Source organism: Brachypodium distachyon, chromosome 4 (genome assembly GCF_000005505.3).
Source record: "Brachypodium distachyon strain Bd21 chromosome 4, Brachypodium_distachyon_v3.0, whole genome shotgun sequence".
In the NCBI taxonomy this organism is placed as follows: Eukaryota; Viridiplantae; Streptophyta; class Magnoliopsida; order Poales; family Poaceae; genus Brachypodium; species Brachypodium distachyon.
The window spans coordinates 27537159-27550252 of record NC_016134.3 but is presented as its reverse complement, the minus strand read 5'-3'; the positions used below and the strand labels follow the sequence as shown (position 1 = coordinate 27550252).

General features: G+C 46.9%; 1 protein-coding gene, 1 long non-coding RNA gene and 1 pseudogene across 2 annotated transcripts; 2 read left to right on the top strand and 1 right to left on the bottom strand.

Moving 5' to 3' along the window:
* Positions 1–281: 281 nt before the first annotated feature.
* Positions 282–6375, top strand: LOC100844301 (putative serpin-Z12). Its single transcript, XM_024454599.1, has 2 exons — positions 282–306; positions 4650–6375. Exons 1-2 carry the CDS (start codon positions 282–284, stop codon positions 6215–6217), a joined length of 1593 nt encoding a protein of 530 aa, XP_024310367.1. The 3' UTR covers positions 6218–6375.
* A 659-nt stretch (positions 6376–7034) lies between these two features.
* LOC100844002 lies at positions 7035–8793 on the top strand (annotated as a pseudogene).
* A 2245-nt stretch (positions 8794–11038) lies between these two features.
* Positions 11039–11873, bottom strand: LOC112268747. The gene is made up of 2 exons (XR_002960170.1): positions 11567–11873; positions 11039–11484 (listed from the first exon to the last, which is right to left on the bottom strand). It is a non-coding gene; the product is annotated as an uncharacterized LOC112268747 (long non-coding RNA).
* Between the last annotated feature and the right edge of the window lie 1221 nt (positions 11874–13094).

The following is a 13094-nucleotide window of genomic DNA, read 5'->3' as shown; positions in this document are numbered from 1 at the left end:
ATGACTATACCTGGGCATGGGTGACCCGGCCCGAAGCCCGTTGTACCGGGCCGGGCCCGGGCTTCACTTTTCTGCCCAAAGCCCGGCCTGAAAGCCCGAAATGGCTTAAATTGAATATTTTTAGGAAAAATAAATATATAAATACATTATTTAATCCGAAAATAATTATTTTAATGCTTAAATGGCCTATTTTCGGGGTTTCGGGCCGGGCCGAGCTCGGACTTCAGGTTTGACCGTCAGGCTTTTATGAAGCCCGGCCCGGGGTTTGCCCAGGTATAGATATGACGATTCAGAAAGATGAAAGAGGTATTTAAGTACCCTAGATGATACCCCGCGCGTTGCCGCGGAAAATGTTTTTGTTTTATCTAAATCAATGTTCAACAGAATATGCACGACTTACTCTAATATATATATATATCTTCATTCACCTAGTATATAATATATATATCTTCATTCACCTAGTATATGATCTATTAGTTTAGAGAAGATATAGATATACCGCTAATAAATTAAATTAGGGGAACAATTTCAGCTTTACTTCTATGTTAAGCTTGTAAAACATGCAGGTGTGAAACCAAACATTTATGCCGTTAGTCCGCCTCTTTTGAAACTTATGCAGTCATGCTTCAACTCATTTATCCGTGTCCTCGGATGATGTTTGTTTTCTTTTTCTAAAAGTGAGCTTTATAAATCAGACAATAGAAAAGTTTACAGTCATTCATAAACATGCTCCTACGCAGAGTGGAACTGAATTCTGAAAAACACCACTACCCAACTCTCTAGCACCTGTCCAGCGCAGCTAAACCATCTGCTACTTCATTTGCCCTTTATATACCTACTTCAACATATATTGGCTTATCATTATGAGACACTGGCTCGATATAATCAACTAGTGACAACTAATGCAACTGAGAGGCACCACATGTGATCACTGGAACAACGTGTGAGCTGACGGTGTCACGAAGGGATGTCATACATGTGATGTCTTAAATCTTAATCATCAAGCTTTCGCAAATGCGGTTGTAGAATAACCAACAACATTGCACAATGGTCTGAGAATATGATAACACCAGCAAAATTGTCTTTCAAATTCAGGTTGACTGAAAGAGATGTTATCCTGCAAATAATTCGAACGGAATTGATAGAGGTCGGTTGGAAGTGCAACTTGTTATTCACATTAAAATGCAGGAATAGAATAATAATTGGGAACTTAGTCTTTACACGAATAAGGTAAAACATAAACTACCAGCACATTGTAATCTTCATGCTCTTGGCTCTCGACAAAACAACCGCGCACCATAAGGAATAACGCAAGTAATCGGTCGCTACGAAGCTTCTCTTCTCGATGCCAATCTAAGATTTTTGGCAGCCTTAACAACTGCACCGGTGGAGGAACATTGAAAATGTGCATTTAGTGTTTGCAAACTACACATGTAAGATGCCCACATCACCATCCACATTATGCAACCCGCCAAGCAATTCATTTTAGTGGCATCTTATACAATTCAATTTTTTATCACCTAAAAATTTCACAAGTACCATGGTTGTACAACATCATATTTCTTTTGCATTTGATCATTTTACCATGCAAATATGTATACGAGATATCAACTAAAGGATGACAGCAGAAAACTATGTAACACAAACAAGGGGAGTCATAAATCATATGATTATCAAATCTGAACATGTTAGTGTGTATGAACAAGAACAGCATTGGATCAAAGTGGTAAATCAATCGAAATGGACTCGAGATAGAGTGATACTTGAGTGGATAAAAAAGGAATATTTTAAGGACTTGTTACGCTTTTGCTCAATAATAACAAGCACGTGTGCTAGCAGATAATGATGTATCTTAAGTTGAAGTAAGAATATGTTCGGCCAAGTATGGATTGTAGTTCAACTTAAGTACCTTACCTAACTTGTTATCTTTGCAGAAAAGTCTAGCCCCCAAAATAAAAGTACAAGTTCAACAAAGAAACTGAGTAATTTCGATCATTTCGTTTTGCACAGAACTTGAAGGTTTCGCATTTTTAGATTTGGTCTAAAGCTTTGGAATTCTTTGCTTCATCTTTCAAGCACATATAGGAAAATTACAGAAATATACAAAGCATAAAGAGATGAAATAGTTAACTTACAGCCGGATGACTTATTTGTTTGTCGGATATTAATTTTCTCAAGAGGTATGCCATAGGTGCTCAAGGACTTCATAATGTTGTGAACTCTCTCATCAACCTTTTCACATGCAACTTCCACTATCTTTAGGTTTGGCGATGCAAATTGTTCCAATGAATTGTAGGTTGCTTTCACTGGTCCGGGAAACTCATCCTGTACCAAGCACAGTTTTGTATAAGATTAATATTCATGGATGAAAAGTTGATACTAATCACAAATCTACAGATAGGGCAAATACCTTATAAAGCTGGAGAGTGAGATTGTCCAGAACAGGTGTGTGTTGGAGAATATGAATTAGTGCACGGTGGTCACCATCCACAGTCCACTCATTGACAAATAGTCTTTAGTTTACTAAATGTAGGACAGCGTCTCAAATCCCTTTCGAGAATAATCTGGATAGTTTATAAAGCAATGTCAGCACGATAAATTTTGAGTACAGGAGACATTATTCTAGAAGTAAATAGTTACTTTTGTCAGTAATTTCAGCCAAGTTGTCAAAGCAATGGAACAGTTAAATAAGCCATCTCATATTTTATATGTCACTTATTTAGAGAGGAAAATTCACGCACTGACAGTACTGAAAGCAATCCTAAGAAAACCATCATTGATCATTTGGTATGGGCCATATTTTTCTTGTTTTTCATCGAAACAATTTGCTGTACACAGAAACTTCATGATTGCTCTATACATATTTTATGAACTCCTATGTCACAACTGGTGATATATCATAATGGTCACAGCTTCTTTAGATGCAAACTTCCAAATATTTACAGGGTGGCAAAAGAGAGTGAAAAAAAAGGCAGGAGGGAAGACAGAAGTAATTGTAAGATTACCAATTCAGGTTCAGCAACTAACTTCAAATCCGTAGCAGCTGACATACCATTGAGAAGCACACAGCCCCCACTGCTGTCATCAGCTCCATAACAACACTCGCAAGAAGCATCATAACAACACTCGCAAGAAGCACCATAGCAACACTCGCAAGAAAGATCACCACAGGTCTCTGTTTCAAAATTGCCCAGAGAATCCTGACACTCAGAGCCAAATACAATCGTTGCTGTTGCTAACGCTGGTATGTCTTCAAGAAATGGAGTTGTACCCTCAAAATCGGTTAGTTGCAGTGAGGTCAGACTTGGGACAGAAATACGTGTACGTTCGTTCCAGTTCGCATTAAAAAAATAGCTGCCCACAATGCTTTTGACGTTCAGTGTACGGGAATGGTACACTCGGTAATATCCAGCTCCTCCAGTGAACACAATGCTCAGACGTTTGAGTGTGTGCGAAATGATCTCGTGAGCAGAAATCGTTCATGAACTCCTGAGATTCACGGGCAGGGACTTCCAGAGGAAGCGCCACTGCGCCAGCGCCGGGCGAGCACGCACGACCGCACGGCTTCCTGCGCCCGCAAGGAGGACAGGACGTGCTGAAGGGCGCTGAGGCGGTCTGCGCCGTCCCCGTCCGTGAGGGTGCCAAATCCTGCAGAAGAAGAACAGAGAATGCACGGAGGAGGAAATCAGAGAGGCGGAGATATGGAGCTAGCGGGATGGGGAAGGCCCATCACATCACCCGAGGCTGATGTACTCTTCTTTTCTGGCATGATAACTGCCAAGGCAATACTTTTGCTCGTCAATGGCCTCAGCCGTTTTCTTTTTCCATCAACAGAGAGCTTTCTGTTCTGGTTGTTATCCAATCAAATGGTGATGGATATGTCACGCCTATAATGGTGGGATACGACAGGATACTTGTTCATCTGCCTCTTCCAACATTACTCACGATAGGTTCCTTCTGTTAATCTAAGCCCACGCTACTTTATCTCTTCGTTTTAGTTTGTGAATTTGTAATAGAGTCTGACTAGGGTTCTTTGTCTTCCATCATCACTGTAGTATAAGGTTAAGGTGATGGATTCGGCTTGTTAGGATCCAGACTGAATCCGAATAGAGGTCGAAAACAATTCCGAAGGGCGAATAGAGGTCGAAAACAATTCCGTTTTGGAACTGGGTCACGTCGTGTTGGGCTAGGATTTCCTTGCCGAGTTGGACGTGGTTTTAGGCTTGTGCCTATTGTATATGTGTTTCTTGCAATGCTGTGCAACTGCGAGGTGTAAATCTCGTGGGTGCACAGCTGGAAATCTTCCCACTGCGGCTAACGGAAAAAAAACCATGCGAGAGAGCTGAGAAGTCGGACACTTTTCAATTTTCGAATTCACCATAGTGCCTTCTGATCGAAGGAAGGGTACATGAGGAGATGCGAAATGAAAAATATTATGCACAGCTCGTGCAACTGCTTGTTTGACCGTCGAATGATTCGTTCAACATGTAAGACAACTAAGAAAACGCGTAATTTCAGAGATTAATTCGAAATTATCTCAGGTATAAATATACTCCAATATTAGACATTCGGCAAGGACGATTGGGACCCCACATAAAAGTTTGGCAATGAATTTTTGGAAAGCAGTACACCTTAAATTTTGGGCCAAGCGCGTCAAAATATTTCCAGACCAAAGGAACAACTAGTCAAAGCGCGTCGACCGTCTTCCCCAAGAACTCTCTCGAACCAGTCGCCCCCAAATCTCCCCGCCGGCGCCGTTCCCCATGTCTCTCGCAGATCAGCTCCAACCCCTCCAAAGGAGTCCCGGAAGGCGTCCTGCTCCATCCATGCCGGCTTCCTCCTCCACACCCCCGCCGCCGTCCCCTCCCGTGAGGATGAAGCCAAGAAGGTCGCCCCCCATGTCTACCGTTTGGAAGCGCGTGCTCATCTCTTCGGCCCTGCTCGCGTACTGTGCTTCGCGGCCCAGAGGTACTCCGGCCATGCCCACCGCCGCCATCCTATTCCTACCCCGCGTCCAACGCCCCTAGAGATCATCATCCGTAACCGTAAGACGCCGCCTTCTGGCCACGCCGACGCGGCGGCCGGGTGCCTTCCTCTCGCCAGGGAGGCGGCGGCGGATAGTGCTGGGCGGAACTTCGTCGTCTCGCCCCTGTCCATCCACGCGGCGCTCGGCCTGGTGGCCGCCGGCGCGCGGGGTGACACGCGGCGGCAGCTCTTGGAGTTCCTCGGCTCGCCGTCTCTCGACGCGCTGCACGGCGCCCCCGCAACGGAGCTGGTCGGCGAGCTCAACGGCCTGAAGCAGACGTCCTTCGCCTCAGGCGTGTGGATCGACCGGAGGCGGGCGCTCAGGCCGGAGTTCATGGCCATCGGCCGGGAGCGGTACTCGGCCACGGCAGAATCCGTGGACTTCGTCACGGATGCAGAGAAGGCGAGGCAGCGGGTGAACGCGTTCGTGAAGGACGCCACGAATAATCTCATTGGCGAGATCCTCCCTCCCGGCTCCGTCCGGTCGTGCACGGCAATCGTCCTCGCCAACGCCCTCTACTTCAAAGGGGCGTGGTCCGAGCAGCCGTTCGACGCACCGGCGACCTTCGACGCACCGTTCCACACCCCGGACGGCACCATCGTGCGCGTGCCGTTCATGACAGGCCGGGGCAAGAAGCACGTTGCCGTCTACCCAGGCTTCAAGGCCCTCAAGCTGCCATACAAGAACGATGACGGCGATGGCAGGCAATTTTACATGCTGCTGCTTCTCCCTGACGACAGCACAACCACTATGAAGCTCAGTGATCTCTACGACCAGGCCGTCTCGACCCCAGGTTTCATCAAGAACCACAGTCCGACGGTGAAGGTTCTGGTGGGGCGGTTCATGGTCCCCAAGTTCAAGTTCATGTTCGGTTTCGAGGCATCGTCGGACATGCGTAAGCTTGGACTAACCAAGCCTTTCGAAGACGGCAACTTCTCGGGCATGGTGAGCGATGAGGATAGGCTCAGCATCACGGCGGTGTACCACAAAGCCACCGTCGAGGTGGATGAGCTGGGCACCGTCGCCGCCGCCGCGACAGCAATACACATGGCTGGCAGTGCTCGTGGTGCAAGCCCACCAAAGCCTCGGGTGGATTTCGTGGCGGATCGGCCGTTCTTATTCGCCATTGTTGAAGAGAGGTCTAGCGCGGTGATGTTCCTTGGTCATGTGGTCAATCCTGTGAATCACTAACCCCATTGTCACTGCAAACAACTCTGGCCTCTCTCAGAACGTACGCATAGCTGCTCGTATGTTCCTCTTTCTCTAGCATGCATGAGTACGTAACATTTTATTTTACATATGTGGTACCTTTTTATGCGTCATGAAATTTGAAACATCACTTAATGAAATCGCAAAGAAGCAAAACAGTTCAACCCAAATACTAATAATTGCTACTCCAGCTTACATGACAAAAAAACTTCGGTGAATATGAGGTTTCAGGGAGTTGAACCGTATATGTGTAATATGCATTCTGATCCGCCGTTGTTGTTTAAGTTTCGAATTGAACCATTTTGCTTTCTGATCGAAGGGCAGATGTGCTGAAATGAAAAATATTCTGCACAGCTCGTGCTGCTACTTGCCAAACCAAGTTTGCCGAATGATATGCACGACTAGAAAATGCGTAAATGGGGCGCTGGTTCCTTGTGATGAACCAGCCCATACAAGTTCAAGTCACAGACTTGACATGGGTGTCCGCATTTACCTAAATTAATTACAAGATTTAACTGACGTTGTGTTTTAATTGGGAGTGACGTACACATCAACTACGAGCCGTCTGTGGTGACTGTCTTCATAGGGATGAGTGTACGTGCGTGTATGTTAATGATTGCGTCTGTACTGTGTTTCCTAAAAAAAATTAATTTGAAATTGTCTCATTTGTAATTATGTTCCAATATTAGACATTCGGCAAGGACGATTGGGACCCCAACATCAAAGTTTGGCAAGCCAAGCGACCAAATTCCAACCGCAATGAATTTTGGAAACCATTACACCTTAAATTTTGGGCCAAGCGCGTCAAAATATTTCCAGGACCAGAACCGACCAAGACCAACTAGCCAATTCGCCCCCAGATCTCGCCGCCGCCGTCCTCATGTCTCTCGCAGATCAGCTCCAAGTACCCCTCCCAAGGAGTCCCGAAAGGCGCCCTCCTCCATCCATGCCGGCTTCCTCCACACCCCTGACGCCGTCCCCTCCCGTGAAGCTGAAGCCAAGAAGGTCCTCCCCCATGGCTACCGTTTGGAAGCGCGTCTTGATCTCTTCGGCCCTGCTCGCCCTACTATGCTTCGCGGCCCAGAGGTACAACGGCCATGGCCACCGCCGCCCTCCTACTAGTCCTATTCCCGTCCCGCGTACGACGCCCGACGAGATCATCGCCATCCGTAAGACGACGACGCCTTCTGGCCACGCCGACGCGGCGGCGGCGGGGTGTCTTCCTCTCGCGAGGGAGGCGGCGGCGGGTACTCGGCGGAACTTCGTCGTCTCGCCGCTGTCCATCCACGCGGCGCTCGCGTTCGTGGCCGCCGGCGCGCGGGGCGACACGTAGCGGCAGCTCCTGGAGTTCCTCGGCGCACCGTCCCTCGACGCGCTGCACGGCGCCCCGGCGATGGAACTCCTCCGCGAGCTCAACGGCCTGAATCAGACATCCTTCGCATCTGGCATATGGGTCGACCGGAGGCGCGCGCTCATGCCGGAGTTCATGGCCATCGGAGGCGAGGCAGCGGGTGAACGCGTTCGTGATCAACGTGACCAACAATCTCATCCACGAGGTCCTCCCTCGCGGCTCAGTCGACTCGTCAACGTTGGTTGTCCTCGCCAACGCCCTCTACTTCAAAGGGACGTGGTCCGAGCAGCCGTTCGACCCGTCGGCGACCTTGGACGCGCCGTTCCACACCCCAGACGGCACTGTCGTGCGCGTGCCCTTCATGACAGACCGGGATGACAAGCTCGTCGCCGCCTACCCAGGCTTCAAGGCCCTCAAGCTGCCCTACAAGAGCGACGATGGTGATGGCGTGCGACGGAGTGCTGCTGCATTCTACATGCTGCTGCTTCTCCCTGACAACAACACAACCACTATGAAGCTCAGTGATCTCTACGACCAGGCCGTCTCAACTCCGGGGTTCATCAAGGACCACACTCCGGCGGTGAAGGTTCCAGTCGGGCGGTTCATGGTCCCCAAGTTTAAGTTCACCTTCGAGTTCGAGGCATCGTCGGACATGCGTAAGCTTGGACTCACCAAGCCTTTTGACAGAGGCGACTTCTCGGGCATGGTGAGCGGCAGGGATGTGCGCGGCATCACAGGGGTGTACCATAAAGCCACCATCGAGGTGGACGAGCTGGGCACCGTGGCCGCCGCCGCAACAGCTATAGTCATTGATGCTACTGCTATCGGTGCACGCAAACCACCACGGCCTCGGGTGGATTTCGTTGCGGATCATCTGTTCTTGTTTGCCATTGTTGAGGAGAGGTCTAGCACGGTGTTGTTCCTTGGTCATGTGGTCAATCCTCTGCATCACTGACCCATTGTTCACTGCAAACAACTCCAGCCTCTTTCCGAAAGCACTTGGATTATTTCCATGGAAAAGGCAAGATTATGTTGCAGATGGCATTGGTGTTATTTTTTCAGTTAATTTTCAACTTTGAGGATTTAAACCAAATAGTAAAAACATGCCTTCTATCGTAAAGTTGTTACATATTCTTTGATGTAGGCTCGGTAGCTATAATATGTTTTTAATTAAGAAAACGTGGGGAATTAATTGTCGCTTTTGGTATTGCCGATAATGTTCTTAACAAGTTATGTCGCGCTTTAAAGTCAATTGTTTTTGTCTGAGCCTGCTCTGAATGGCCTGAAGAGTACCACTTGTGCGTGATGTCGCTGTGTGGAGCATCACTTTTCCCTTTGTATTAATTTGGTGCATTGCCTTTTTTGCCTAAAGCCCGGGCCGGTAATATTTGTTCGTATTGTCATTCAAGGAAGGCGCATTCCTCCTCAGATAAACACACCGTTTCCAGAGGCAATTTCGTTTTCAGCGCGAAGTTTCCTGCTATTTCAAAAGCGCTTTGCCTGAGAGGTTAGACATGTGTTGCCTACTTTGCTGATAACCCCCCCCCCCCTACCTTGCGTCGTTTGTGTCGGGCTGTCATATCAATTTTTACGGAGGGAAACTACGGTTAGTTAGAGCAAATTTCACAAACTACTGCTATTTGCGCTCGTTTCAGTTAGGCACAACTCGGGAGGCCCCAGAAAGGGCTTCCGTCCGATGGGTACACGAAAGTGATGAAGTTGCTTTTACTACTGAACCATGCTCGTCGGAGCGAATTGGATGATCGGGCCGAGGGCTGCCCCCTTTGACCCTCGCTCTCCTTTCCTTAATATTCACGGTCGAGTCATCAAAGCCGTCAACTAATTCAGAGGGGCTCGGCTGGCCCGGCCGCCCTACGGTACTGGCGCTTCCAAAGGCGGAGCTCTCGTCTTTGGCTTTTACTCTTGGTGTAATTTTTTTCACTTTATGCACACTCGACTTATTAGGGTATTTGATAGTAAACCTGACAAATTGGGCCTACATGTTAGGTCCATGTCAGACAATATTTTTGCAGTAAACTCCCTAGAGCCCTAGGTTTCTTTTTTTTTCTCAGTTTGGAGAGGTTGTGCCCGTGCTGGAGTTGGGGAAGAAGACTAGAGGGGCCGGCTGTGGGGAGGGGGATTGAGTGGGAGAGGAGGGGCGGCGTCGTGGGTGAGGCACGCGGCCCCAGCACGTGTGCAGGTGGGCGGGCGGTGCGGAACGGACGCGCGGGCAGGCAGGCGGCAAGGCCAGGCATGCGGGTGCACGGGCAAGCGGATGAGCTGCCGGCAGGGCGGCAAGGCGCGGGCGTCACGGCGCGCGGGCATCACGGCGACGGTGTAGGGTGCAGACGGCACGATTCCGGCATGGTTAACTTTGAGGGCCTCTTTGATTCACAGGATTTCCAAAACGCAGGAATAGAAAAAATACAGGGTCAGAGTTGCATGTCATCTTCAATATTACAGGAATTAGATGATGTTTGATTGTTCAGAGGAAAAACATAGGATTACAATGAGGTTGGAGGGGATGGAATTTTTCCTGCAAAACCTAGTTCAAATGAATCCTAAGGTAAATTTCATATGGTTTGTAATCCTTTGGATCAAACGAACTCACATAGGGAAAATTCTTTAGGATTCGAAATCCTCCAAAAATCCTTTGGAATTCCTTTGAATCAAAGGGGGCCTGATTCCCTTCGCAAATGCATGGAGGACGAGCACATCAGAGTCAGTGGGTGAGGAAGAAGAGGAGAAAAAAGAAGACGAAATATAGAGAAAACCGAGGGGGCTACGTGAAAAACAGAGTGGACCTTCCATGTGGGCCATCCTAGTTGGTTTTCTGCCAAATAAACTCTAATCCAGGAGATAAGAGTTATGTGAAAATAATTACCCAAGAGTAGTAGTTTTGTGTTACAGACCTCTCAAGTTGTGCCTAGCTGAAACCCTAGCCAACAGTAGTAGTTTTGTGAAATTTGCTCAGTTAGTTATTCTATTTTCTCTTCTTTTTATATGAGCAAGTTCTTGCTTCCACAAGGGGTTATTCACTAGACTGACAATTACAGTACACACTGTCAATCAAGAGGACATGATTTAGTTAAGGAAACCCTTCCTCTTGCTGCTTGGGAGATACTCTTCCGTTCCTTAAAAGGGGCCAGTTCTTTTTAGCTGAAGCTTCTTCAAAAACGGCTTTAGCTTCTCTACCCACAGAAACTATGGTGAGGAGAAGGTCCTGAGAAACAACATTCCGGTTCTTTTCGGCTGTTGGCATCTCAACTTATTATTTGAATTGTCTGTTGAAAAGTCTGTAATACCTCTTCTTTGAAATTCCCTCTTAACTACCCTTCTTTGAAATTCCCTCTTAACTATCTAACTGAATTACTTCGTAACTGATTTTTTCGTGCTGATTTTAATTGACATCTTACGATAAAAAGATATATAAAACATTCAAAAGTGCTAAATATTAAAATTCATGAAGTGCTAAATATTAAAATTAATAATACGTGGTGTAAATGATACATGAAAGCATCCAAAATATTATAACGTTATACACATCAAAACGTGAACTGAAGAATCATAGGACAAAAGAATCATCTACTCAAGCAGATTTGAGTTGCAACTCTCGGTAGCTTCATCTGACGCTATTTGCAAAGATAGATTACATTAAAAAAAAAGATCGTAAATGCAAATTGAAGCTAGAGCATCACACATGTAGCAAATAATCACAGCAGTATAAGGACGATCGCAATCAAACCAAAACACACATGGTCCGTCTCTTCCTTATCTTGAACAGAACGAGCTCCTTGTGGCCGCAGTCGGAGTGCTGGTCCATGTAGCAAATTGAAGGCAGAGCATCACATGTCAGTGGTCGGAGTGCTGGTCCAAAGAGGTGGCCGTCGGAGGATAACTGCAATAGAGGGCGTCGAGTTGAACCAGACGAGCACGGACGGTGGAGTACAGTAGGGAGAGGAGCACGGGCGGAGGAGTACAGGAGGGGGCGGGAGCCGCCGCGAAACAGCAGGGCGGCTGCGGTGGTTATCCTGGCGTCATGAACTTGGGCGGGTGACGGCGCGGCAGGGTCCTCGTGGGGCGCCGGCGCTGGTGGCTAGGTGAGGAACCCTAATTGCGGAGAGAGGAGAGGAGATCGGGGAATGGTCGCGAGGGGCGCACGGGAGAAAAAAAGGCCGAACCGGTACGTGGCATTTTCGCTGTAAACAGAGTTCTCCTTTGGAGTGGATTTTTCAGAAGTCCAAGAAGTAGACCAGTTTTTTCTCATACTAAGGATTTCAGACCTTGGGCTGCTCCTAAAAACAGGTTGGAATCGAGTTTTTTTCGGCTTGAGCTGCCATGGACCTAGAAGCTGGTTTAGAAGCCGAAAAGAACTAGCCCAAGATGTCATATTAGTTTTTATTAAGACAAAGCTTTGATCACAAATTACTATGTCAATGTGTGGTTTATATGACATGAAATTTGTATCGCCAAATTCGTTATCCAAAGTACTTCATGATACTTGTGGTTTCATGTCATATAAACCATACTTTAACATAGTAATTTGTGGTCAAAGTCTTGTCTTAATGAAAACTAATATGACATTTTGAAGGAACGGAGGGAGTACATGGCTTGCAGACCAAAGTGTAAAGGGGGCTTACGGTTCTTAATCTAAAATTTCAAAACAGGGCTCTGATTCTTAAGAACATATTCAAGTTTTACAACGACATCCCCTGGGTTAAGCTAGTTTGGGAGAAGCATTATTCCTGGGGCCTTCCCCCTAAAATTGTTTCTAATGCCCCTTTCAGGTTAATGACTATAAGGAGCTTGCAATTTGCACCTCTTTTCTGCAGGATCGATAAGTGGCAAGCAAATACTCTTGCTCATCAATGAAGCGCTGTTTTCTTTTGCCATCAACAAAGTGCTTTCTGTCGTAGCTGTCACTACCACAGACAGGAATATCGACGTCGGTCATGAACCAACAGGAATAATGCTGTTTCCCGACAGGAATAGAATTAGCTGACAGGGATATCTATACAGGGATAGACGAAAATGTCTGTGTGTTAGCCGATAGGACATATTTTCCTGTTGGCTACTCCCGTGTGTAACCGACAGAAATATAATCCGTCGTCAGGTCGAGGCTCGTCAGCTCAAGAAATTTTCTTGTCGGGAAATCCCGTGTGCGGCTGACAGGGATAGAATCTGTCGACAGTTCTAGCCAATTTTCTGTCAGTAAACTCCTGTCGAGGTCCCCGACAGGGATATGAAGTAATAGCCAATTCAACAATATTTATACAGAAGAAATCTTCATTATGTCTTACTGACAGGAAAATGAACAGGCTGACAGGAAAATGAACATTTTATGGAATTTCAAAAATAGCAAATGCATTTCACCAATTCATTAATAAAATCAGCAATTCATTTGATACAATCACCAATTCATTGATGTAGTCACCAACACAGTCATGTAGCCAATCACATAACCGTACAATGCATCTTTGTGTCACACACAAAAAAATTCCATCGTAT